The following is a 27,136-nucleotide window of genomic DNA, read 5'->3' on the forward strand; positions in this document are numbered from 1 at the left end:
GTAACCCTGGAACTTATATTAACATTTGCTTTTGGAAGTTTGTGTTTGTGTTTACAATTCAGCAAGAAAAGCTACGTTACCATCCATTTCTTAAAAAAAAAAAAAAGTCTTTCTTGAAAAAATACATCACCCACTTCTTTCTAGACAGATTAAATACATAGATGTGATAATCTTCCCCACTGAAGGCTAGCGATCTTTTATACATGTCTGTACCCAGACGTATCCTGTGAGTCCTTCAATACCACACATTGAACTTGTGCCGGGGGAACTATGCTTTGTTAAAAGAAATAGGAGTTCAGAACTGGGATGCCCTGCCTTCCAGTTCACCTTTGCAACTGCCTGTGGGGAGCCACAGACAAACCAGCTGTATCTTGTTACATCTTTTTACCAGACGCGGTTTAAATGCGTGTAGCGGGTCAGGACACGGCGGGATTTCCCCTCTGCGCGGGCGCTGTGTGTTCTTGCAGTCTGGTGTGTTTTGGTGCCAGGGCCGGCGCTGGTAAGCGCACCGCCGCGCTTGGAGCTGGAGGGAAGTAAAATGTAGACAGAATTTACTGAAAAGGATCGAGCACTGACAGGGCTGACCGTTGCTGTCCCCAAAGAACCATCTGCCCCTGGTCTTCATACATTAAGCACTGATTTCACAACACCTCTGTTGCGTGATTGTTATGCAGACTAAAGAAATCGTGTGCGTATAGGGGTTTGGATGTAAGAGGAACAGACTCTGCTTCAAATGGCTCCAAATTTAAATCCAGATTAATTCTTCCATCAGTTCAGAATGCCACTGCTGCAACTCAGGGCAAAGTTCACCTTACAGCTGTAGGACAAGCGAGGCAAGATCACAAACACAATTACAGCACTATCGGGCCTGATTCTCAGATGATGCAAAACACCGATTCTGCTCACCTCAGGGGAAGCGTGCTGACAACTTACACGTAGTGCCGTACTGACATCCTGGGTCTTCTAGACCTGAGAAAAGACAACACAAAGGTGCTATTGATGCATTCATTCCAAAATGCATGACCCACAGAATAGCCATACAGCTAGAGGGATACGTAGAAAATTGTTCTCCAAATTATGAATATCATGGAATGGTATTATTTTTTTAATGAGAAACTGGATTTGAAGGAGAAAAAGAAGGTTGGTACCTCTCTGGGGAGAGGATATTTTAGTCAGGATAAACATGTCATAACACATACACTATATTTAACAACAATGAATAAGTGCAGCATCTTTCCTCTATGGAGAGCACAGAGGAGATGAAAACATAGGATGCTCTCTGGATATAGTTATTATACAGATCCACGTAGTTACTGTAGCATGCCTAGGTTGGGGGGTCAAGCCTTAAGCTGCTTTTCGTAGTGCTGCCTACAAAGCGTGTGGAATATTTTGGAAATGGAAGAACCTGCAGAAGGAGTGGAATAGAGGGGCATTGGCGAGAACTCCAGGACATTCTCTCAGCGTTGCTGTGCTGGAAGGACGGCTTCTGTGAACAGGATGGGGATTGTGAATTAGGTACCGCCTGTAGGGGGGAAGCAGCAGAAAACAACAGGTCATAAATCAACCAGAGAATGAGGCATAGAAAAGGGGGCTAGTTAGCATAGTTAACGCCTCATTAAGAGGCACCAGGCTCTTGACAGACTGCGACTCTTCACTTCAGGGGATTTACTCTGATAACCTGGCCATCAGACTTACTTGCTCCAAAGTGAAAAGAAATGGTTCTGTAGCAACATTTGTACACCTGACATTTAATAGAACAATTTTTCCCCGCAAGGTGAAGGATTGGATTGGAGCAAAGAGGTTGTTCTCCTCTCGATCTTGCCCAGGTGTCAGCTTCAAAGCTGCTATTCCATGGCTGTCTAAACCGCTCTAATTGCAAGCTCTGCAATCCCTCTTCTCCCAATTCCCAGCTATTTAGTCCCGCACCCCTAGCAATCTCTCAGGCACTCGTTTGACCTTTCATTGAACCATTTCAGATCTAACTCAGCAGGACACTAACCAAAAAAGAATAGTTTTCTGCTATATTAGTTCTGTGATGTGAATCAGCAACGGGTTGAGCAAGCAGGAGCACCCCGGGAGAACGTGACCCGCTGAGCTGGGGATTGCCGCAGCCCTGGCAGGCAGCAGCTGGGCTGGACTGGGCTGCCCAGCAGCTGAGCACAGCTGGGGCGTCAGGGTTCTCCTCTTCCCACCGTTACACCGTTGCAAGTCGCCGGTATTTTTACTAGACAAAGCCACATCATTTCAAACGGATGAGCAGGTGGAAAATTAGGGAAACCTCCTAAAAACTTTTTCATTACAAAAGACGACTTCCGTATGCTCCCAATAATAGTTTTAAAAAACCCACTATCCTACAGAAAAACAAGCAACTCTCTAAGATCCTCGTGTGCTGATGCAGAGCCATAACCTTTTACAGATGGCAAAAAGATTCTGCACGCGGAGCCTTTTGGAACAGCGGCGACGGGCGCGAGCAGAGCGCATTTCGAAAGAGCCCAACTTAACAAGAGTGACAACAGTTTCTGAGTCTGTGGTATTTTTAGTGCTGTATCATGGGAGAGTTCTGAACAACTAAATATTAGGAAATTTATGAAAAGTTTAACAAGTAACATTATTTGTTTTCTTTAGTCAGATGATTTTAAAATAGTTAATACTTGATAGCACAATGATAAATATTTTAATACAGTATATTGCAGCCGGTTAGGAATAGATCAAAAAGATACAAAGTAAGCTCCACCGGATAAACTTTTATTAGGTACATGAAATAGAACATAAAGCTTGATAGCAATCACCATTTAATCTGTTCACGTTCGGAAACGTATTGAAGGGGAAACATAACTCAGTTAGTTGTTATGAATTATTAAATGTTCATTTGAGCAGTGATGAGCAGGACTGCTTTCCCTGTGAAAAATCTGCCGCGCATTCCTTTCAAGCCTGCTCAGTGGCTGTAACTTCACTGTAATTTGCCTGTTCGCTGCCTTTTTACAAGGACAGAAATAAAGAGATCAGCAGTGCCACAGACACGCCCAGGCGGGACGTTTTTATGAAGGGGCCTTTAAAGGATCATTTAGGAGCAAGTAAAGCATGCCCCACCCTACTCGGCTGCAGATTAAAACCACTGACCTGAGGCAATTAAAGATAGTCAGCGCCTCCCGTGTTGCCGTTGATGCAGCTGGTGGCACTGCGGACACCTGCACACGCTGGGTGCTAAGACTTCAGTAGTTACTGGTTTAGTTGCCTTTACCCACGTGCCAATACAAGTCACCGTTCACAATGATGGCGATACGAAAACCAAAGATTAGCTTAGAAGGGGTTGATAGGTTTTAACTTGCAAGGTGCTGACCACCTCCCCTAAGAGAGGCTAAGCTCCCCCAGTGTTACTACACGTAAAAAAAAAAAAGCCTTTTAATATCATGCATTAATAAATGGAAGTAGGTATACCAAGATTCAGTCTACCTGAAAATTTTATTTTTAAAAGAATAGCGTCCACCTTTAATGGATTTCAGAGTTATTCTAGGCACAGGGGCACACCTGATGCTAAGGGATGTTTCTGCCCTGAATTGGAACATACTGAAAGGACGTAATCCTGAAGTAATCAGCATTTCTAACTTCAGGTTTGTGTTTCTACAGAGCTGACTATTGTGGTATCTAATAGCTAATGAACTCAAGGCTTTTTAATTACATACTACAACTATTTGAGGCACTTCCCAAGAGATTTTATATGTCTTTACTCTTTGACAGTATTTGTTATGAATAATCTATAGAGGTGAAAAAAAATATCATCTCATACTGAAGGTTTTTAAGAAATGTAGTTGAACTAAAGGAGTTCTTCTTTAGTATCAATAGGTTGAGTACTTCAGCAATGAATTTCTGAAACTAATCAAGACCTTTCAAGATCTGAGCTCGCAACTAAAAGACTCATCAGAAGCGCCTTTTTACATTTCCTGATGCCCACTTCACCCTACTGGCTTCTGACCATTTTACCCAGCCCAGTTTAGAGCTGGTCTTCAAAACCTTTACTCCTGAGAGTCACATGTTTAGCTTCATGCTTGCATGCGTATAGACAGTAGAACACCTTAGAGCAGAAAATCAGAAAGCCCGTACCGAGTTAGACCAGGGGTCAGTTTATCGCAGTGGCCTCTACTTGGCAGTAGTGGGCCCAAGTGGTATTCCTTTCAGCATACGCATCCAAACTCTAGGAAGCTACAGCTTACGGATTTTCTTAGCCAAAGAGTTCACCGGTATCTTAACGTGTAGTTGGCCTCAGTGAGCTGAAAGGCATCCGCTCATTTGCCTAATTACTTCTTAAGACCTTCATACTTTTGTTATCAAAATATCCTGGGCACAAGTTCATGATTATGCAAAGTGTAATAATAATACTTATTTGTTTGTTTTAACTGGCTGGCTGACAATTTCATTTTGTACTTCCTGGTTCTTGCAAGGAAGAGATGATGAGAATAAATGAATAATCATTTCCAAGTCACCTTTTCCATAACAGTTGTGATTTTATAGATGTATATTCTGTTTTTCTTCAATCTATCTTCCCTTTCTTATGCTGAAGAAACCTAATCTGTTTAATCTCTCCTTTTACAGGAACTGCTTATATCTATGATTGCTCTTCATTCTACCTTTTTTAGTAGTACTATATACCTTTTTAGTATGCAGGACTTCATGCAGCGTTCAAGAGATGGGCGCATCATGAGGTTGTACGGTGACATTGTGGTGCTTTCCCTTTCATTGGTTTTTTCCTATCCTAAAAATTTCAAGAATCTATTTGCCTTTTTGAGTGATGAAGAGCATTAAGTCAACATTTTCAATAAACAACTCTGAAGGTTCCTTTTCTAAATGGTAAAAGCCAAGTATCCATAGGGGTGCATTACCCTTGAACACTGACGTGCACCAACCATTTTGGTATGCTGTCACCCAGCACCTTAGATGTTCTTCTGAAGGTCTTTACAGCCACAATATTTTGCAATATGAGCAAACTTCATTACATTACTCTTCACTCACTTTTCTAGCACAGTTCGGCATGTGTAAGCCCTGGCACAGTTCTTACAGGACTGAGTAGCAGTCTCTGACACTTATTCTTACCCTGTTTCCTATTATTCAATCCATGATTATTCCATGGGTGGACGGGGGGGAAGGAAGAAACAACAAATGATTATTCCGTGTGGGGAAAAAGAAACCAAAACCAACAAGCCTGTCTCTTATTAATTTCTTTGAAAAACACAGCTGAGGGATCTTGTGAAATACTTTTTGGAGAGTCAGATACATTCTCAACACGATCCTTTGCATCCATATGCTTACCGATTCCTTAAAAAATCACCTACTGGGTTTGTACACCCTTATTTCCCTCTGCAAAAAGTTCACTCTTCTGTGCTCATCACGCTCATTCACCTATCTGCTAATTCTATTCTTCCATTACGATTTCCATCAGCTTGCTTGCTGCAGAAGTTTTATTTGCTAGTCTTTAGTTCCTCTCAATCCCCTGGGAGCAATTTATAAAAATCACATCTGCCATAGTCCCTTCTTATAGCTAATCAAGCGTAAAATCACAGGTAACAGTCAGAAATTTGTTTCTGCTTTTTTTTCAAAATTCTTGCATCAAGATTATTTGGTTCTGGAGATCTGATGCAACAGACTGTCATCCATTTTTTAAGAATGGTTTGTGTAAACTTTGAGACACATGTCCAGAGCACCACCCCATCAACATGGGCTGTAGCCTGGTAACCTCCTAAAGCTCTTCCGTAGTTAAGACTTCATAGATTTTGCCCCTCCCTACCTTGTACACTATTCGTTTGCCCTAGAGACTGCCGAGTAAGCTTCTGCTTCTGATATATTTAAAAAAAAAAAATTACTAATTTTTATTACTGGCCTTCCTTGGTACTTCAGCATGTGACTAGAGCTAAATCCTGAGAGTCTGTACTCTTTTCATTTTTTCCTTCATTTTGTCATAATTTCAACGTTTTTCTTCACTGTTTGTAAATGTATTTCTTTATACAGTTTTCTTTTACTCTGCTGCTAACAATGCAATTTTTATAAAAATTCTTTCAAGCAGTAGTCTTTTTCTTTGATACTCACATCACTCTGCATCTCTAGTACGACCAGCTCACCAAATCATGTGCAAGCATTCTGCCCCTTTAGCTCCTCCGTGCATTTCTTTCTGGTAAGTGCTTACACGATCATCTCCTCTTCCCCTAGATCCACACCCCTGAGGCATGTAGTAACCCTTCCAGTAACTTCAAATTCATCTTGAAGTTAAGCATGCAAGTAAATATTTTGACAAGGAACACGGATATGATAAAATCGGGAACAAAAACTTGATCATATAGATGTCAGTTCAGCTTTTTGTCAGATCTTTGACTACAACCCTTTACAGTGCAAATTCTAGTCAAGCTATTCGTATGAATAACAACTCTGAAAGTGAATACAGCTTTGCAGGATTCAGCCAATATACATTTGGAGGGGACTGATAACCCATAAAAAGTGCCATGATGTTCTGTAAAATACTAACGGTATTGTTCTTGCCATTTCTTTCATCCCTGCACAATTTTGAGGTATTTTGTTGATTATGAACTGCTCTCTCCCATTGGACTGCAGTCAATGGCAAAATCATTCAAAGAGACTTTCAATGGAAGCCAAGAGAAACCTATTACAATTATCTTGGCCTCTAAAGAGAATAATTAAATTGTTAATAAAACTCTCACCTATAATCATCAGGTGAGAAGAGAAAGATGTGACAGTGCTGGAAGTTTAAAGATTTCCACAAAGAAGAGGAAGGAGAGTTTGATCGTAGTTCAGTTGTTGTAATTAATGTCTACAGATGATACTTATAACTGAAATCAACTTGAAATAATCACATTAAAGAGACCGTGTTCATTAACAACACTGATTTCAATATACAGCTGGGGTCTACAATGATTAAAGCATTATGCCCCAAACTATTTTGTATTTTTATAACTACAGCTTGGACAAGTACTTCTTTATATGCTATTTTTTTCTTTCCAATGACTATCTGTCGATTTGTTCAGATGGAAGTGGAAAACCACGCAATAACAATTGCACTGATGCCACTGGCTGAATCTAGAGACAACTATTTGATTTGTACTTCTGTTTGCAGATCAGTTTAGACACTTCATTCCCTTTCTAGAGACTGAGTGAAGTAACTTTCCAAATCTTTCACGCTTTTCAGGCATTTATGAAACCCTGTGTATCTTCCAGATGTACAGAGAATAAGGCATAACAAAATCTGTCTGTGGATAAACCAAAATATTGCTCCAGCTTGTGGAGCCAGTGGCCGAGCCGTATATTGAGCATATCTGAGCAGCCGAAGACACCTTTATCTTTCTCTGACACCCGTGTGCTAGCCCCTGTTCTTACTCGATTTCCTGCCTGATCTGAAGGCTTCTCCAATGGACCCAAGAATCTTGTGCTTCAAAACTGCTAGGTTATCAGGGGCTCAGCCATAATGTCTTTGGAGGAGGAATTCTCCCTTGAAGAATTATTTAGGTTAGCCTTAAGAAATAGCACCGAGCAGCTGTAGATCAGTGATACACTACAAACGAAAGAGCTCCCAGCTTTGTTATCCACACACGCTTCCCAGTCCCTGCACACACTGACGGGAGCTGGCGGGACAGAAGCCCCCAGCATTCTCAGTATAGCCATAGCTGTCTACAGGAGACAATCCAGCAGGGTGTTCTGTTAATGAGATGTTCTGTTAATGCCGCCGCATCTCTGAGCTCTGAATGTTACACATACTTTAAACGGGAAATGAACTTCCCTTTCAAGCCAGAAGATCCTTGAAATACGATTCTTACTTTGAAGAGTTTAGGATTTCATTTCCAAGGAGAGTAAAGAGCGTTTCACCACAGGTAGCTCTTTCTCTAAAGAGCTGAAGCTGCATTTTGATAGTGAGGCAATAAGCACTGACTAGGGTCCAAGGAGAACAAGTTATTCTCACAAGGTTCAAAAACCTGGCTTACTTCCCACTGATTTCGAGAACAGGAGAATCCCACAATGCGATCTAAACTGGGGCTGCTAGTGCAAGGAAAATCATACCGAGGGCAAACAGCATCCTTAAATCAGCCCCATTATGTTGACACTATGCAGCAAAGTGCAGCTCTCTGCAAGGCTTCAGTTCTCAGAAAAAACATCCTGTTCCACATATCTTTACAGACAGATTACAGGAGTGTATTAAAACAGAAATGTCTCAAAAATCAAGCCAGATGTTTTGAAATGCCTCAGCTTACATATGAACGCATGCCATTTGGTACAGAACTGGGAAGGAAACACGAAAGGCTGCATGTACACGGCATAACTTTGAAAAGGTTTGAAAATTTGGGTCAAGATTTACACCACCTATCAAAATAAAGCCATATACTGCTATATTTTTTTCTGCAATGACCCGAGAGCTTTGCTGGTACATGCAAAACCATCACCAATTTAAAACACAACTGCAAAGATGCTTAGAGAAGTGTACTGCAGTTATAGCTTCTCTTTTATTCAGTGGCAACGTGACAACTTAGCAATGACGCCGCAGCCCACGCTGCTCTGCACCATTAGAAGACCTTGACTGTTTAGCAAATACAAAACACTGAGCCAGCCAAGATGTGTTGAGCACCTCCCTCACCTCCTCCCACCCGTCCTGGCTTTGGCCCAAACCCCTCTGTTCCACTTCCAACCACTTCCCTTCAGCACTCATCATTCTCTTTTAGCCTAACAGCTACTCATTCTGTAGCTTCCTTGCTTCAGAAAACCATCATCCCACTCAGAGCTGCATGTTACCACTCGAGAAATGCCGTCTCACAAAGGCAGCGTAAAGCCTTTGCGTTTCACACTCCTCGCACGCTCTCACTTCTCCAGGCCTGTGTTTCAAACCTGAGCATAAACCGTGCTGGAGTCTCCGCTGCCCAAGGTGGCATGTCTGGGTGGAGGCTGCCCTGACATCCTGGCTAGCCGAGCTTGCCACGTGGCTTCACGGAGCAGGAAGAGGCTTGGTGTTTAGCCGCAGCGTTTGACCTCTCACAAGGGTCCAGGCATAGACCAGTCCTACAAAAAGCCATCCTACCTGGCATTACAGCTTTCTCTTGTCCTCCAGCATCACGTGCAGCCATCAGCCAGCACTCACGCCACAGAGGCACGCAGCAGGCACCGCTTCCCACCGTAGGAGGCAATGTAAAGGAATACACAGTTCTGGAGGAGCTGTGATTGGGGAATTCAGATTCCCATCGCCACCGCGGCCAAGGCTGCCGAAGGAGAAGGAAAGGCATGTGACAGGAGGCGTGGGGGTTCGGGTTATGTAAGGTGGGGGTATGCATGGGGGGTGGCTGGGGGAGAGGACAGGACTGGAACCAGAGAGAAACTTGCCAGGAAATACAGCTTTGTCATCCAAATCCTGTTTAGCAGAAATCTGTTTCTATTTCCTCCGAGAGTTCTACAAAGAAATATATTCAGACATTACATTTTAAAATACACTCACACATTATGTTTTAAAAGAATGTGCCTTGTTCTAGAAGTGCATTTTCATAAAAATAGAGCACCTGTTGTGTGACCCTTCCTTCTCCAAACCGACGGTGAGTGAATGAGTCTGTAACGTCGTTACATGCGCAGCTTCTCCGGAGCATGAGGAAATGGCCAAGGCCTTGGCTTCTCGGTCTTAGGGGCCTCAGTGGAAGCCTGAGTATCACAATTAGTTCTTTTCATCGTGAAATATAAGGATATTGATACCGTATATCTTTAGAAATATATAATACACTGATTATAGAGGAATTTATTTTGTCTAGATTAATGGAGATATCTTTGCTATTTTTCAACTCTGGCATGACCTGGCAATCTAAAAGTTGGAGAGAATAATTTTAAATAAAATAAGCGAGTACTTTGAAGTGAAATCATATTTTGCGGTTATCTATTCCTTGAGGATCTCAGGGTATTTCGGTCTTCACTAATAATTAAATTTTAACACCTTTGTGCATCAGGATTGATAAACAGAACTGTAAGTATGTTAATCAGCATGTCAAAAGTAATGCACGAATGATAGAAAGCACAGAGGGAAACAGTTCTCACTCATAAGAGTCTTCTAACTCTGGACTTTTTAATATCCTGAATTATCTTAGCATTTTGTCACAGTAAGCGGTATCAACATCCATGCTCGGAGGCTTTAGCTTTAGTTCGTATGCGAGTCGAAAGAACTTTTCAGCCGTGAACCGGAACACACACGCTGCATGCTCTCTTTCTAAGCCTAAGCCAGGTCTGCTGTTATTCAGCTGTTTTCTATGTTGTAGCAGAAGTATAGAGTCACTAAGATGAGATCAATGCAATCCCGTTACTATCGCGATAGCTTGTTAGTAGAGGCCTGCAAAATAATATTCTGAAAAATACGTAGGTTGCCTGTATGCAGTCCTCATCTGTGTCGGTCAGTGAGCAATATGGAATTATGAATTCTAACTGCGTGCTTATCAAACCCTCGCTTTTGAGAAGACAAATAAGGAATCAGAGACTGAAATTTTATTAAGAGGCAATATAATTAGATAAACAAAGACAGCTATTTCGTGTTTGGGACATTTTTGCTGAATGATGTGATACCATAAGTCAATTTTTAAAGTGTTTTCAGCTGAAACACGGGCTAAGTCTGTCGCGTTGTTACAGCTGCTTAGCACATTGCAGAAAAACCAGCGTGCCTGAAGAAGATTGTGTTGGAAAGCAAGCGTCTCCTGTCTGTGTTTTCCCATCTAATGGCGGCTCTGTCATGAAGATAAACGCCCAATGATACCTAGAGCAACTCTGTGTGTAGCAATAAATATTGTTGATGAAAACTGTTGTGAAGCAGCTAGTAGGTTTAATTATTTGATACATTAATTTATTAGTTCTTATTTTTGCTGAGTGCGGCGTGCCAGCTGAGTCATCTTATGGATATTCTGATGAAAAGAGTAGGGAGGTAAAGCATTACACCAATTAAAACCCCACTTACAGGACGGCGTATTGTGATCCAGTATATCTGAGGAAGGAATTATGATATAAGAATATGCCCTTTGAGTGTCATTTTTTAATTTTACTGTAATAATTAAAAATAAATAATATCAGATAATATTTTTAAAGGCCAAGCTAAAGCAGAGGGGATACAAAACATCGGCAAATCTTTACCATGTTCCTGATACATGAATATGAAGCTGCTAAAGTTCCCACTGGTGAGACTGGGAGGAGGTGCATACATGACATCAGCGTTTCCGATTGTCAGACCATTTAAACATCTTATGCAATTGCATATGACACTTAAGTGGACAAGACTTCATATTCCTTTTTTAAACTTCATAGTTTATAAGCCCTTTTATAGCTGAGAGTCTCCAAACTCCCTTGGAAAGAGCAATCATCTCTGCTGTTGCATTTATCTAATAAACAATGCAATCTAGTAAATAGACCTGGAATTCATTCCCTTCTTTTGTTAGCACAGGCAAATCATTTGTCTTTCCTTGGCATCAGCTTCTCCATCGTTCCCTGGCAATAACAACTCTTGCTCTGAGAGCTTTGGGAGACCTGTGGGGCAGTGTTTCTGTCCCCATTCTAGAGCTAGCTCCACAAAAGCGCCCTGAAGCACTTCATCCACATTCAAAGCAATAAGTCAATGTAGATTCAGAAGGAAGATCTCCTGATTCCCAGCATTGTGCTTTAACAAAAAAAAAAAAATCCCTCACATTTCGTATGCTTTGTAGGAACCACATAAATGTTTTACCTTTACCTTTGCGCTGTGACTAATGTTCGCATCAACTCTGAATGTTCATCTCCTGGGAGATTCTGCGCAGCGTGGAGCCAGCCCGCCCGTGGCCCAGCACCTACCCCAGCTAGGCAGCGTCACCCAGCGGGCCCCCTGCCACCGCTCCCCCAGCCTGCCTCACTCGTGGGACATATGACATACCTCCCAGCCCCGGGTAAATGTCTGGAATACCCTCTGGCTCCTCTGATGGCAGTAGCTGCTTGTATTTAGGGAACCGAATCCCACCCTCCAAGTGTTCACAGGACCCTTTGCCGAACACTTCATCTTCTGTATCTGAGGAGTTTTTGTGCTCAGCCAGTTTTTACTGATAGTGGTTACTTCCAGACCCTGACCTTGCTGTGGGCACTAGACAAAAACGCCAGTAGTTTCAATTGCTTCTGGTCCTGGGTAAGGAAAGAGAACACAGATCATGTGAGAATGTTCATTTATCTCCAGGAAGATAGAAATAACAGCACTGTAGCTTACAGCTTTGTAAGTGGAATATGAATGAGAGGGGTATGTGGTCCCTTTTGAGCAACTAAAGCTACGATGTAGCTTATTGCTCTCCTGAGATTACCCTAAAATACAATAAGGGTCATAACAATTAACTGGTGCTCCTCCATAAGCACAGCAATAAAAAGAATGGGGAATTTTTTCCCCCACTTTGGGACTCATCTTCTTTTGGCAAAGTATAAAATTGGAACCATTAAAATCAGAAAACTGAAAGGCTAATCAATCATTTCCTGAAACCATAACTCTTAGGTAACTAAATCTGGATTTGTTTTCAGCCATTTTAACAAGCAATCTTGTGTTGCTTCTGCCAAAGCTACTATGGCTTCTCTATCATGCAAGAATATCAGTTCCAAAATGCAGTTCTCCCCCTTGTCCTTTTGACAGATTTGATGTATATCTTCTCGTTATCTTTTATTAATTAAAATCCAAGGATTTTAGAGTAAGAATAGAGATGGAAAAGGAGAAAGCACAGACACAACCTGTAAAATGGAGTAACTTTCTACCTCTGCTACCCTTATACCATGGTTAAAATAAAATTTGTTCCATAGGGGATTTCGTGCGCTCAGTAGTCAAACATAATCAACTGAGCTGACCCATGTGGGTGCCAGGATAAATTGGTACCTCTTTAGAGGAGGGAGGAGTCACCATCCATTCTGTGGCTGTGTGCTGGGGAGAACTCTGAACAGTAGCCGCATCTTCTTGTAGAAACTCTGAAGACTTTTCCTGCAATTTGATTAGAACTGGCTTAGCTTTGAAGTGAGAGTTGTGCAGAAAGAACAGAGATTACATGTAGGCAAACAATCTAAAAATTCTACCAGAAGTTTTCTGCAAACACAGTACCTCCATTACATACCGATTCATTCACTCCCTGATAACTTAATAAAACTGGTTTGATAAAAAATCAGTATCATTTCAATTGTGCCTCTAACAGGCATTTCTAAGACAAGTCAAGATGGAGATGTCTGCTTTTAGAAACCACTCTCACTTAGTCAACGTTTATTTCCTTGTACTGTGTATTTCCTTGGCAATAAAATTAATCACAGCATTGTTTCAACTTTGCACCAGAGATCTTTGTATTAATGTTTGTCATTTTACAACTGTGATTTTGACACAGTGAGATATGCTTTAGGCTTGTACTTGTCTACACTGATTTATTTTGTCTTAGCTTCAGAATGTGCCTTGGTAGATAAGCACAAACCAGTTTGCTTTTCATGCTATCGAAGCATCTACCTTGTCTTGATCTGACAGTAGCCTAAGATAGTTTTACTGATCCCACTACAGCAAATGTTGAATTAGTGTCACTTCAGAAAACCCAAATCTTTACGAATATCTCGTTTAAAAGAGCAATAGCAGTTTTTCATATCGGGTATGCCTGTGGTTTAAAACCACTGGAGAAGTCTGATCAATGCTGACACATGCATTTGTGGTAGCAAAATATTTTAAAATGATTTGGCAGTAATTGTAACTGGTAACAATAAATTAAACTCTAATAATAATCTAACAGCAGATCTAGTTGGAAGACAGGCAGGGGAAGAAGTCTCAGTGACAAAACCTCCAAGTCAGTTATTTGCCACTGGTTATTCAAATGAATAAGCTACTTCAGTTATAAGAATGGGAGGTTTCGTCATGTGCAATGCTAACTGTAACAGCAATAGTTGTAACCTTTCAGAAGAAGCCCAACTACTTGTAAGTTTTCCCCATGCCCGTATATCCTCATTCCTAATATATACTTTATATGGGTGAAATCTCATGAGTCAGTGGAGCTCCACATAGAGATTTTTAACATGTAACAACTATTAATTTTATTTTTAGGATTGTTTCCAAATAATGAAAATAATTTGTTGTTGCTAACTCTGGCAATTTGAAAATATTTTATTGTGGTCACTGATGTTCTGACACAACTGGAAGCAATTTTAAACCTTTGCATTTGAATGAGACTAAGTGTTTTGCATTCCCCAATTCCATTAATGTCTATTTGACAAATTGTGGGAAAAATATTACTAATACCTTCACGACTACAGAGGTTTTCTGGTGCGTGTTTGCTATACGTATGTGTAGATGTCCGCATTCTTATTAGGCATACACATGAGCGTCCGCATTTGTTGCAATTTCTTTTATATTCTGTGATTGTTTTTACCATTTATTGATTAAACGATCACATTTTTAGAGAATAATGCATGTTAGTTACAGAATCTTTATAGTATTCCTAGGAACTAATTCTGTGTTTGACAAGAAATCACTTGTGCTTGGCCTCAATTTACTGAACTTATTTATGTAGTGAGCTGGAACCTCCTAATTTTTTCATGGCATTTCAATGTGCTGGTCACAGCTGTTTATATATAGTCAACCACTGCATATATCGAAGCTACCTATGAACATCATCGCTGAAAACATGGGTTTCACTATGCTTGGTTTTTTACTCACCTGTGCCAAGACAGGATATTCTGTTAGCACGTGTGCTGAAAACTTCCTCATAAACAAATTCAAGTAACATTCTTTACTAGATACGAAGTGTGAAGGAAACAGACGCATTAGAGACAAAACCAGCCAAGAATAATTTCTTCAGCCAGTAGAGCTACACGCTTTTGAGGTTATGAACAATGGGTGGAATCCAAGGTCAAAATATTCTCCTAATTTCAGTAGCGCCAGCCACACAAACTACTGACGAACAGTATGGAAAAGTCACTGCAGCAGAAGTAGGGTCAGAGCTTGCATTGGTGCTTTAGAATAGACCAAAACATTGTGTAATATATCCAGAGCTGTCAACCCACCAACCTGCCCAGGGACTATAATACTCATGATCTGGGGGACAAAAAGGAGAAAAGTGAAGAGATGGTTCTAAAAAGAGGGAGAGAGAAGGCTATAACAAATGATACCACAAAAAGAGCACGCTGAAGTAAAATAGTGATGGGATAGACGCTACAAAACATTGCTTGAAGACTTAAGAATTCAAGAACAGAAGCCAGGACCTCTAATAAAAAGTTTCCTTTATGGGACTTTATCATTAATGGTCTTTATGCTGTTTCCACAAGCAATGAAAATTTCATACTAAACCCAAATTTTGATGCAGAACGTGAACACCACCTATCCCAGATCAAAAAATAGGTCCTTTTGAATATGCTCATTCCTTTTCTTTAAGTCAGTAGCCTGTCCTTACATGCATATGGCTGACCCACCTCAATTAGATGCTACTGTAGGCAGGCTGGACAAAAATTAAGGTAGGGCAAAGAAAGGTAAAAAATGTCTTTTCTCCCCTCCTGGGTGGCCTTCTGGAAAGACAGGAGGCTAAAGGAAATTACGTTTAAGCCCAACAGGATATTGTTTTTCTGCCGGAGCACTAGGCAGCCCAATAGCCCTGTGCCTGTGCTCTGAAGCTGGCCAGACACAGAAGGCATATAAGCCAAGAGCACGGCACTGTGCCTGAGGTGGCCCTCCGGGTCAAAGAGAGCAGGAGCTGCGTTTGTGCTGCTGTGTCTGTGGTGCTGATTCAGAACTAAAACCAGCCACAGTTGTCTATCCCTTTTCTTTCAAGAAGCTGCAAAGGTACTGAAGTTGAGTTTTGGACAGACACAGAAATTTTTGTGTATTATTCAGCTTTGAACATTTAAGAGGAAAGTAGGCATTTGTCAGACGACTGTGCGGCTCAAAATACATGTCTTTAAATACCCAATATATTCTGTGAAACACCACATCACTTACCCCTTGAACTGCTTGAGCTGGTTATTCCTAGGTTACTTTCCCCTTGTTTTCCTTTTTTATTCCATTTACAAATGTACTAACATTGGAATTAAAAATCAAGAATATTTTGTGACTTGTGGGAAGGCATCTTTCATCATCATTCACAGAGGGTTAATCCTAAAAAAAAAAAAAGCTTCAATATTTTACTATTTATAACTTTGGAAAAGTGGTTTACATTTAAATTTAAAAAAAAAATAATATGTCTTACTAAGGGCAGGGTTTGTTGGTTTGGAGGGTGGAGGGGGCTTCAGATAGCTATCCATTTTTACATGTGGCTTTTTTCTGTCTCCTCTGTATAGTGTTTGAAGGATCCCATAAACAGACCATAGCTTAGATTTTAAATTGATGACTTATTCAAAATAACATTAAAATGTTTCCTTTATTTTACTTTAACTATTTTGCTGCCCACAGTAGCACAGATCTGGAGGCTGCGCTCAGAAATATCCCCCAAAAAGGCCTGCAAAGCTCTCCAGAGCAAATCAGATATCTCTGTTTTGTTTCTTGAATGATCGGTTCGATGTTCTGTCTTCTAATTAACGAATATCTGCCAGCAAACCCACAGCTAGTTCAGTCTTAATGGTCATGTGTGATTACTTCCGAATTAGTTCTTTTACTCGCATCGCTTCTCTGGTTTTCGTTCCTTGATCAGAACTCAATACCTGGTGCCTTTCAGATTAATTCACACTCATTTTTCATCACCGTTGCTTGTAACGATGGCGATGAGGCAGAGCTGGTCCCGCAGTGCTCGGCAGCGGGGGCGACGCGTCGCTGCTTGCAGCGGCAGGTGGTGAGGGCACGGCCGGCGGAAGGCAGGAGGGGAACGGCGGGCAGGAAAGGCCTGTGCGGCCCGGCGTGCCGCTCCTGCTGCCTGGGGCCCTGAGAATGCCGAGGGCCAGGCCGTGCCGGGGCTCCAGCAGTCCCACCTGCCCCACCAGCTCCAGCTGCAGCAGCTCCCCCTGGGCTTCAGCGCGGAGCGAGGGCCCGCAACGTCCTGGCCCTCCCTGCCCCGCTCCACACCGCTCACGTCCCTGCCCCAGCGAAGCCTGCAGCCTCTTCTGAAGCAAAATGTGTTCTAACACGGAGTCTAGAAAAATGCTGTGGTAGCATTAGAAACAGTGTTAATTCTCATAGCAGTTAACATACTTGCCTTGCTTTGGCCTGACGGCGTGGCGACCGCTTTTGTTTAAGGCATAAATTTCATTTTAAATTCCCATAGAAGTGCTCTTCTCTATGCTGCTGATGTGCTACGCTCGTTAGCTACAGCTAATCCAATTCCTAAACTGAATAAACATAATTAGTTAATATTAAAGTTTTAAAAGTAATCCTGACACTGCTTTCAGGAAGGTGGAAACGGTATTAGAGTTGGTCAGAATAAAATTAATACAAAATTGGCAAAAAAAAAAAGAAAAGAAAAAGGGGGATTTCAAAACATTTTCAGAATTGTTTTGTTTAACCCCCACCACAATTGCTAGAGCTACATCATAGCTGTGTGTGTACGTGTGTGTGTGTGCAAGAGCAAGAGGTAAAACGACAAAACTATGGAAAAGAAAGCTGTGACAATAGAGGATGAACAACTCAAAAATTTTCAGCTACGCAGTAGTTTGCTGAGAACATTAAAATCTACCTGTTTAACGTGTTTCTGTGGGCAAACTTTTAAAAGCAGGCAAGAATAATGAAGGAGAAGCTTTTGATCCATCCCTCCTCTAAGTACATTTTTAAAACTTTCTAATGAGAAATAAATGGTCTGATTTAAATACCAACGTCTACAATATTGTAGCTGGAATTTCGTGGAGAGCGATGATTAGGGGCATTTGGAGCAGCCTGCGTCAGTGTGCCAGGCAGAACAGCCAGCACGGAGCAGAGCACCGCTTCAGCCACTTATCTTGTACATTTTGGGCCAAACACAAACTGAAATATTTCATCTGCTGCTTAAGAAGTGGTATTTAATTAACTGTTGAACGCCACTCAATTATTCAAGGCAAACAATGGTCAGCATTGATGGGACAGATACTCCACCATTTTCATTGCCTGAACTGTAGGAAGCATCCCAGCAATGAGTAGACTAGAACAAGCAGATTCAGTAGCTGTGCCATCAGATAAAGCATGTTGGGTTTGCCTGTTGACAGGGCTAAATATATACAATATGAATAATAAAGTCAGCTTTAAAGATACATAGCCTCAGTTAAGGATGTAACTCAAATATTGACTTTTAAAATACAGTTCATTTTTTCAACCTCTTATCATATTTTTCTGGGTTGTTAATCTCATCATATTTATGTGGTGGTGATTTACTGTTCCTTGTACATAATATAAACACCATTTCTTGTAAAGTGTGTATAGAACATTCAAATTCAGGCGTACAGCTGTCCTCAGTAAAATGTGTTGTTTGTTGTACCTTAATATTCAAATGTTGACATTACAACTCAGAAACTAGACAACAATGTTAACTCCACAGCGCTCAGAAACAACTTTTGATTGCTAAAGGAATCACTGAAACAGTTATTTGACTGTTCTCTCTCAGTTGGATCTATGACTTTCTAACACATGCATTATCATTTGGCCCACTCGGATGAACATAAGAAAGCCGTTGTCCGAGTGTCCTTCTAGAGTGAGAAAATTATTTTTCTGAAAGCAAGCCAGGACAGATAAGATTACCAGCAAGGCTGCTGGTGCACAAAATGGTACAGATTTATGTAGAATTGCATCACTTAAGAATTTGGACTGTTTCAGTTTTAGTTCTCATAATATTTGGGTTGATTTTAAAAATAAGTAAATTAAGGTTTATAAAACAGTACTTTTTTGTAGCAATATATAGCAATGTTTAAAGTAAAAATAACAATATTTTTGCTATTCTGAATTATTTAGGTATTTCCAGGCTAAGGTAGGCATAAACAGCACAAAATGTTGAGTCTGCTTCTAAACCAAATAATCTTTTCCCCATTTCTCTGAGCAAAAATATTTACTGTTATCGTCTGCCTGGGTAGTAGGTGCAAGGTCTTTACTAAGGCAGCCTCTCCTGTGGAAGACAGAGCAATGGCCTCGCACATATTCTACTAGTGATGTCATCTGGGATAAAACACAGACTGACACTTTTTAGTAGTATGTTCCTCACATCTCTACAGATCTACCCAGTGAAATATTTCAACTGATATGAAGTAATACAAAGCAAAATTGTAAATTTTTCAAATACAGTAATATTATGCAGCGCTAAAACTTCTGCTTGTATTATTTTCTCTTAACTCTTTTGTCAAATCTGACTTCTGAAGTTGTTATATCAGGACACAACATCTAACTGAGGTAGTTTTAAGACACTGGTTACCCTTGTACCAAAGCAGCAAATCTAATTAAGAAGAACTATTTGATCCATAATGGAAATAACATTATCTTTTATTTCCATATGTATATATACCCTATAATCCCCACTGAATAGCATGCTGAACTTCCTGCCTGTGCTTGCCTTTCTTTTTTGCATAATATTTTCAGATCATTAATACATGCAGCTCTCGATTATAAAACCCTGCCTTCTCATATGAAGCTTTTTACTTCAGCAAAGCCATGTTGCATTTTTAAACACTGTTCATGCTTTCCAAAAACCCTAGATACGTTGCCCCTGTCAAATAATAGCACACCCACCTAGAGCTCCTGTTCAGTAGTAGCTGTAAAGATGCAGACACTGGCACAAGGCAGGCGTTAATATTCATATTATTTCATTATTATTCATTATTCATATTAATTCGTTAACAAATATTATGGTTAGTGGTCTGAAGTGGATGATATGGTTCTCCAAGACTGCAGCCTAAAAAAAAATTATAAGAAAATTTCCAATAAATCAAATATTCAACCTTGAAGTGTTTAAAGAAACACATCCCCTGTTTACATGTCTCGGGGAGTGGGGGGTGGGGGGGTGGAAGGGTAGCGTTTTAAGTCTGGTTTCAGTGCAGAGTTTGTCCCGTAGATGAACTTATATTTATTCTGCTTTTCTTTCCCTCCCTCCCCCGCTATCTTGCAGCAAACGTATGTGACAACGAGCTACTGCATTGCCAGAACGGAGGAACGTGCATCAACAACGTGCGATGCCAGTGCCCTCCAGCTTACACTGGCATTTTATGCGAGAAGCTGAAGTGTGAGAGGGATCCAGGAGGCTGCAGCCAGAACTCCGGCCGGGGGGCACTATCACAGGGGCCGCTGTTACTGCTGACTGCTCTGCTCGGAGCAACAGGACTTTGCATATGCTAGGCTCCGTACGGCTGATGGCATCGCATTCAGACGGCTTCAAATGAACGTGCCATGTGAAAACAAAGCAAAATCCAAGCGTTTGCTACTGAAACGTAAAAAGGAAAACAGAGAGGAAAAACAACCACATACAAACTAAGACGGCCTAACTGAACTAAGCCATATTAATCAGTTACGGACAGGGCTCCGAGTCAAGACTGTTCACCTCTGACTCGAGACAAGTTGGCGGCTGCCTGTTCGGTCAGATCAATGCGAGCTGCAAAGCTTACAGAGGACTGAAACGGCTTTGGCAGCCCCCGGAAGGGGAAGAGGATTTAAGAAACATTTGCTACTCCTATATGGTGCGCTACTGTACCTCCGCCCGGTGTATGGACCGACCAAATAAAGGCATTCTTTGCTGTCAGTGCATTGTGGGTATAAGGAAATCTGTAAAAGCTGCCATATTGGCCTGCTTCAGCCCCCGACTCCTTCCCAACCTGTGCTTTAGTGAACGTTGCTCTGTAACCCTTGTTGGTTGAAAGATTTCTTTGTCTGATGTTAGTGATGCACATGTGTAACAGCCCCCCCAATAAAACTCAAGTCAGTCATATCCTTGTATACCTTAGCAGCACTGCATCAGTAAGATGCGGTGTTCACCTACTGTACAAGAGTGGCTATAGGACAAAAAAGTGTATTTATCCTTTTGTATTCAAATGAAGTTATTTTTCTTGAAATAATGTACAATGTAGATTTTTTGTATTATTGCCTATTTGTGTTACCAGACAATTTAATTCTAATCAGAGAAGAGAAAGATACTACTTTTTATTTAGTCCTTTTCTTTTTCCTTTCATTTAATTGTGCAGAGATTTCTCTGTATGGGCAACGTGCTGGCATCAAAGAATATCAGTTTACATATATAACGAGTGTAATAAGATTCCACCAAAGGACATTCTAAATGTTTTCTTGTTGCTTTAACACTGGAAGATTTCAAAGAATAAAAATTCCTGCATAAACAGTTCCAGGATGACGTATGGCTATTTCTTAAGGCCTTTTCAGAATACAAAAAAAAAAAAAAGTGATCATTTCACCACCTGGCATGTGGAAGAAAAACAGGTTCAACAGGGGAAATTACATCATAACAATCCAACCTGGTTTTATTTTTACTACTCTCATTATTTTTGCAAACAATTCTAAATGTAAAGGGCACCATTTCAGGAAGATTTCATCAAATCCCAAGCTTGAAAAAGGTAGGAGAAGTTGAATAGTTCTCATCTTCGCTCTCTCAATTCATCACAGATATTATTCCAAGACTAATTTACAAGGTATTGCAGAAGCTAGTCTTTAATTCCTACATTTTTGTGGATTCTAGCAGGAATGAAGCAGATACAGCCACAGCTTATATTGTTTCTCCAAAAGCTTCATTAAAATTATATGTTTATATATGTATACGGCTGCCTAAGAAACTGCAAAACCAGCAGCAATCACAAAAAGAGCCAAGATTTAACTTTTAATAAAGTCAAATTTAATATTTAGAAGGAATGTCAAAATATACAGCAGCGAGTAGATGAAAAGTGCTGCTCTAGCAAATAAAGTTTGTTTCAAGTATTGCCCAAGGTGTAATAAATTCTTGTTTCTGCCTTTTATTAGGCCAATTACTGAGTGTGACAGAAAAGGATGGCAAGAATAGAGAGGCAAGCCAAAACCACAGCAGTGGTTCAAAGTCCTGGGAAAAAAAAAATAAAATCAAAAGGTAGTGAGGCTGTGTGAATTCATTTCCTGGCAATTTTCATCATAATGACTATAAATATTTTACCAATATAATAGCCTAGTATGGAAAACAATTAATCAGCAAAAGGAAAATTCCTGAGAGAAATAAATTCTACCTGACTGCCTCTTCCAAATGGCGAGCAGAGCAGAATTTAGGGCGCTGCCTTCTTGGATAAGCTCTTTCTGCTGAGGAAGCCAGTTTTGCAGGCCGGTACCCAGCCTCCAAACGGGTAGGCAAATAAGGTCGTCATCTCCAACAGAATCCTGCGAAGATGATGACGATGAAGGCAACAAGCTGGTGCTTGTTCAGGCTGTCACTTGGCCCTTCGTGTAGAATGCTTGCTGTTCACACCGCCACGCTCTTTCAGTGGGCTAAATAAGATACGGCAAAGGTAGATTCAGGGCTTGTCTGTTGCCAGTTCGGGCCTATGTGAGGTTGCAGGTACGCATTAGAAGGATGTTCACGACAATAAACAGAAAATTATATTGCAGACTCAATGAGGGATATAAATGCTAATACAGGTGACATGCAGAGCTGGAGATTACCTATAATTAAGTGGATTTCTGATGTTAAAATGTGGCATTTAAATTTTCTTAAAGCTTATTAGCACAGACCAAATTCAGATTGTGTAATTAGTGGAAAAGATGCACTTTAATTGTCGTCATAAACTCAAGGCTTTGTGAAAGTGCTAAGAAAGCATGTCATGCACGTTTGGTTAGAAGGGATTCTGTCAGCAGTGCTGAAGTATAATGACTATCAGACTGCAATCAATTCAGCTGCTTTCCAATTTCATATACTTATGATCTTCCAGACGAGGGCAGAGTATATGGCTTTCCACGTATTTAGCTACCATTTCGTGCATTTTATCCTCCCTCAACTATTAATAAAATTACAATTTTATACAGGAGTACATTCAGCGTATCAATCTTCCTTTTCTTCAGGTTCATTATTTTTTCCTCTAAACTACACAGAACTTCACTAATTGAAAAGTTTCTGCTACTGTATTCCAAGTACATTTGTAAAATCGTGTGTGCATCTTCGAGAGAGGAGGAGATTTACCCCACTTGGCCTTGCTTTACCTGCTTTTTTATTTAATTCAGGGGAAAACAAAGGCAGAACCTGTTCCCCGTTGCAGAAGTTGTGAAGAACAACAGATTCCTTTTCCTGAAGATACTGTAGGATCTTCATGCAGTCACAGTATCTGCTTTGTTTTTCACCTGAAGATCCGTACCCCTTCCAACATATTCCTGTTTCCTGGAGCAGATGCCCTGTCCCTGTGGATGCCTGTAAGATAGCAAACATGCACCATCCTGAAAAGGTAACAGGAGCGACACAATCACTAACCGAGGATTTTGGTTCTGTACCAAAACGCAGCAAAAGCAACCTACTGCAGAATTAAAATCTCCTGTAGGATATTTCTTCCCTGGAAGGTTCGGCACCCAAGAACTGACCAGGCTCCACAGTTCAGAGTACTATGACACTAACCCTAGCATTCGTGCAGTGGTCTTACGTATTCCAGTTGTTTTGCTAAATCGGTCAGTCCCAGTCAGCTTGCAATTCCTGCGTTTCTAACTAGAACATTGGTCTGATCCAGGATCCACATATGTTTAACTTCTGAAAATGGGGCAGGTTATGGCAAGGTGCTGCTTGGCAAGGGAGCGCCAGAAATTTCCACTTCGAGCTCGTTGTCTTTCCCAAAGGGACATTAAGAGGGAGGCATCTGTCTTAGTGCTGCATAACTGTTTTGAAAACAAACTATCCAAAGGGAAAATAAGCTAGTCAGATGCAAATTGACCCCAGATATTGCCCTCAAATCATAATTGATCTAATACTTTATCATGACTGAGCCATAGATAAGAAGTTACTTCATGTCGTGAACAGAACAAAAAATAATGTGCAAAAGACTCCTCACATTTAGAAAGAGCTCTTCTGCTTGCATATAATTTTATACATCTTTCTCATAACTCCAATACACCAGGGGGATTTGTTAGAGCCTCATCGGGATTCTAGGTTTAGTAAACCATTGAATTAACTAGATTCAGCCATGCATGCGGTTTATTCACCTGTGAGAAATTTGAGTAATATTTTTTCATAGAATATGCAAGACTGGATTTTCAGCCAACCTCCAGCCCAGCCTTCACATTTGTCCTTGCAAACGCAAAGTTACAGATCTAAATATTAAGACATAGTAGATTCATTCATTCCTAAGAAAAACTGTAAATGTCATTACCTATGGATGCAAACATGTAGCCACCAAAGTGCAGATCCGGTGTTATAAATCAGAAATTTTATATTAACCAACTTAATACCTTCCCCACCGTCACACAGTATCAGAAAGCAGAGGAGGTAGGATGTGTACGCAAAGCGAACAAGCAGAACAGCAGCTTTTTGCACCATATGGTGCATTTCATTTAATGAACTGAAAGTTCATCACCAGTACAGTATGTTCACCAAGACACCATTTTGCCACAATGTGCAACAGATAAAATTCCAGGACAAAGCATGTGTTTCCCTTCATTGTTTTTCCGGCCATCATTGTCTATACAGACCCAAGCATATACAGGATGAAATACTGCTCAAGAAATTTTACAGCCTCCGAGAACAAAGAGAAGGCTGATGTTATGAAATCTGCAGACCTAAGCAGATTGTAAAGGCTTCGGGGTGGAATTGCTGCATACACTGCTGGCTAATACTCCTCGTTTCTGAGAAGGACTGGGATAAAGATCACACCATGGAAGTGCACTGAGTCAGACTTTCACGCAGTTGGCAGAACCAAAGTGACGGAGAGTTACAGGAAGCACAACAGGACAGTGTTAGTCCCACATGTCAGCAGCAGCAGCCACATCTCAGCCTGGGACATATCCAGGCATCCCCCCCATGGAAACCTCTGCGCGTGTGTTTCCAGACATGCACGTTCGTGTTGCTACGACACCTGCTGCTCACATGATGCTGCTGAACGGCGTTGCTGTACACATGTTCCAGGTCACCGGTGTCACTGGAAATACAATTTCTGTACTAGAAGTGAACCGTTGTTGAGAAATGGAAGTCATAACAGTGTTTTCTGGGAAAAGAGGGTCAGGAGTGGGTTTGGGGGCTACTGCTTTTTTGTTTTGAGAAAATGAGACTGGTTTTGGATGAGGGCTTTCCATTTCTCATGCAGTGTAATTTTCACTTGAGTACTCTATGCAGGTCTTCATGACATCCGAGGAACAAATTACTAATAAGTTAATTCTGGCATTTATACGTCTGAACAAGACCTCTCAAGAATACCGACATAAGTTCAATCCTATATATTGGCAGTCTTCACAGTTCAAGATTGCAAAATAGGCTCAAGGCAGAGTACTCTTCCCCAAAGAGAAGAAATATTAGAGGCACTGATAGGGGTGAAAGGGACTTGACAAGTTCTACATATAAGCATAGAAAGTTGAAAATATATATATATATACACACACACCCCCACACACACCCTGACACTGAAGCCAAAACCTCCCTACCTTGGATGCCTCAGCATTTGAAATAGAAACCACCAGATTTTCACAAGTACGCCATTCTCACAGCTCCCAGAGGTTGGCCTTGCTGTTATGTACAGGGAAGTGGACTCTTCTCTGTTTTAAGGGAAGAGGAAATTAAAGTCTTTCTACATACCGTAATTTGCAAAGCAACATATATGATAATCTATGAAATCAGTGCAATGTTTAATATGTAGAAAAGTTATACAAAGTTTATGGTAGAAATCTCTTCAAACTGTTCTTCAAACAGTAAATTATTAAAAAATCATCACATTCTATTATTTTGGACAACTCTAAATTAGAATTAAAAGTCAGGTTTTATTCATTACTAACCTAATTCAAGTGATGGAACTTACAGAACTCACAGCTGCAACCTGCAGACTGAACTCAGAAAGAAGTTTAAGCTTAAATTTCTTCTCCAGCAGAAATACTGCCGGTCCAGAAGTCACATCTAACAGAGCAGAAGTGAACTCCAGCACCTCACTGCAGCCTAGATCTGGAAGTACTACAGTCGCTCCCGATCTAACAGGCATGCTTAGCTCTTAAGTTTGTAAGTATCTCTATAAACTCAACAAGCTCTGAGAATTCAGGTTATTGGTCAACAAAGCTTGAGTCTCTGTAATGATCACGGCGAGGCTTTTTAAATTCTGGCAAGTTGTCTTTAGTTCTCTAGTCACGCATGTTTCCAAATAAAAATTTCTGGGACCACTGCACCCCAAAAATCACTTTAACACCTTAAAAATGGAGTCAGCAGTTTTATCCAATCTGTAATCAGACACTTATGACAATGCCATAGTAGTTGTCTCTTTTTAGACTGTAATACTAAGTAGATAATGGAGGCAAAAGGTTAACATTGTCCTGTACATAGAATTGTAGGATCATTTAGGTTGGAAAAGACCCTTAAAATCATCAAGTCCAGCTGTTAGGCTAACACTGCCAAGTCCACCACTAAACCATGTCCCTAAGTGCCATGTCTACACATCTTACATATTTTTGTTCTTCCCTAACGCAGAGGTAAATCACAGCTCAAGTCATGACACAAGTGACATTTTCTTTCTTTCATCCTCTCCATTTTCAGTGGAATCCAAACCTAGTTCCATCATTTATTCTACAGAAAGGTTAGTATTTTCCAGTTCTTCAAGGTATTGCCCATAACAAAACCTTCTTGGCTGTGTTGCAGAAGGTAACATCAGCAAAACACAAAATAATAATAAAAAAAATGTTTAATCTCTTTAAAACAAAGTTGACAAAAATATAAAATCACTTCAAACCATTGCTGCATACCACTGAGCAAAGTATCTTAGCAAATATTTTCTATTTAACAAGTCTAAAAGGGGTTATTTACCCACCTGTGGTATCACAAACCACTTTACATACCGTCAGCTGACAACCAATGAAAATCAGATTTCTGCATGATCCCAACAGGAGAACAATGTTCATAAATCGTTCATAAAGTGGTTCACAGCTGCACCGCTAGATCCAAAGTTAATTAATGTAGTGCAGCAGGATACATCTGGAGAACAATAATGCCCATAAAGATCAGTACAAATCTTTAAAAAAAAAAAAAAAATTCTGCAAGTTCTCCAATTTCTGATTCAGCTGCGGAGCATGAATGGATTTTGGTTTTAGAACTTTTTCTGGTTGGGGTATCAG

The 27,136-nt window shown here is 40.6% G+C and overlaps 1 protein-coding gene across 4 annotated transcripts in view; it reads left to right on the top strand.

The window, feature by feature from the left end:
* The window catches only part of NTNG1 (netrin G1), a 157,092-nt gene extending 135,868 nt beyond the window's left edge, over positions 1–21,224 (top strand). For all 4 annotated transcript variants that reach the window (XM_075098274.1, XM_075098271.1, XM_075098273.1 and 1 more), the window contains one exon: positions 20,004–21,224. In XM_075098274.1, the coding sequence (XP_074954375.1) occupies positions 20,004–20,230 (227 nt within the window). In that variant the 3' untranslated portion in view covers positions 20,231–21,224. The remainder of the gene's footprint in view (positions 1–20,003) is intronic.
* Positions 21,225–27,136: the final 5,912 nt, after the last annotated feature.

Source organism: Phalacrocorax aristotelis, chromosome 6, assembly GCF_949628215.1.
Source record: "Phalacrocorax aristotelis chromosome 6, bGulAri2.1, whole genome shotgun sequence".
Taxonomy (NCBI): Eukaryota; Metazoa; Chordata; class Aves; order Suliformes; family Phalacrocoracidae; genus Phalacrocorax; species Phalacrocorax aristotelis.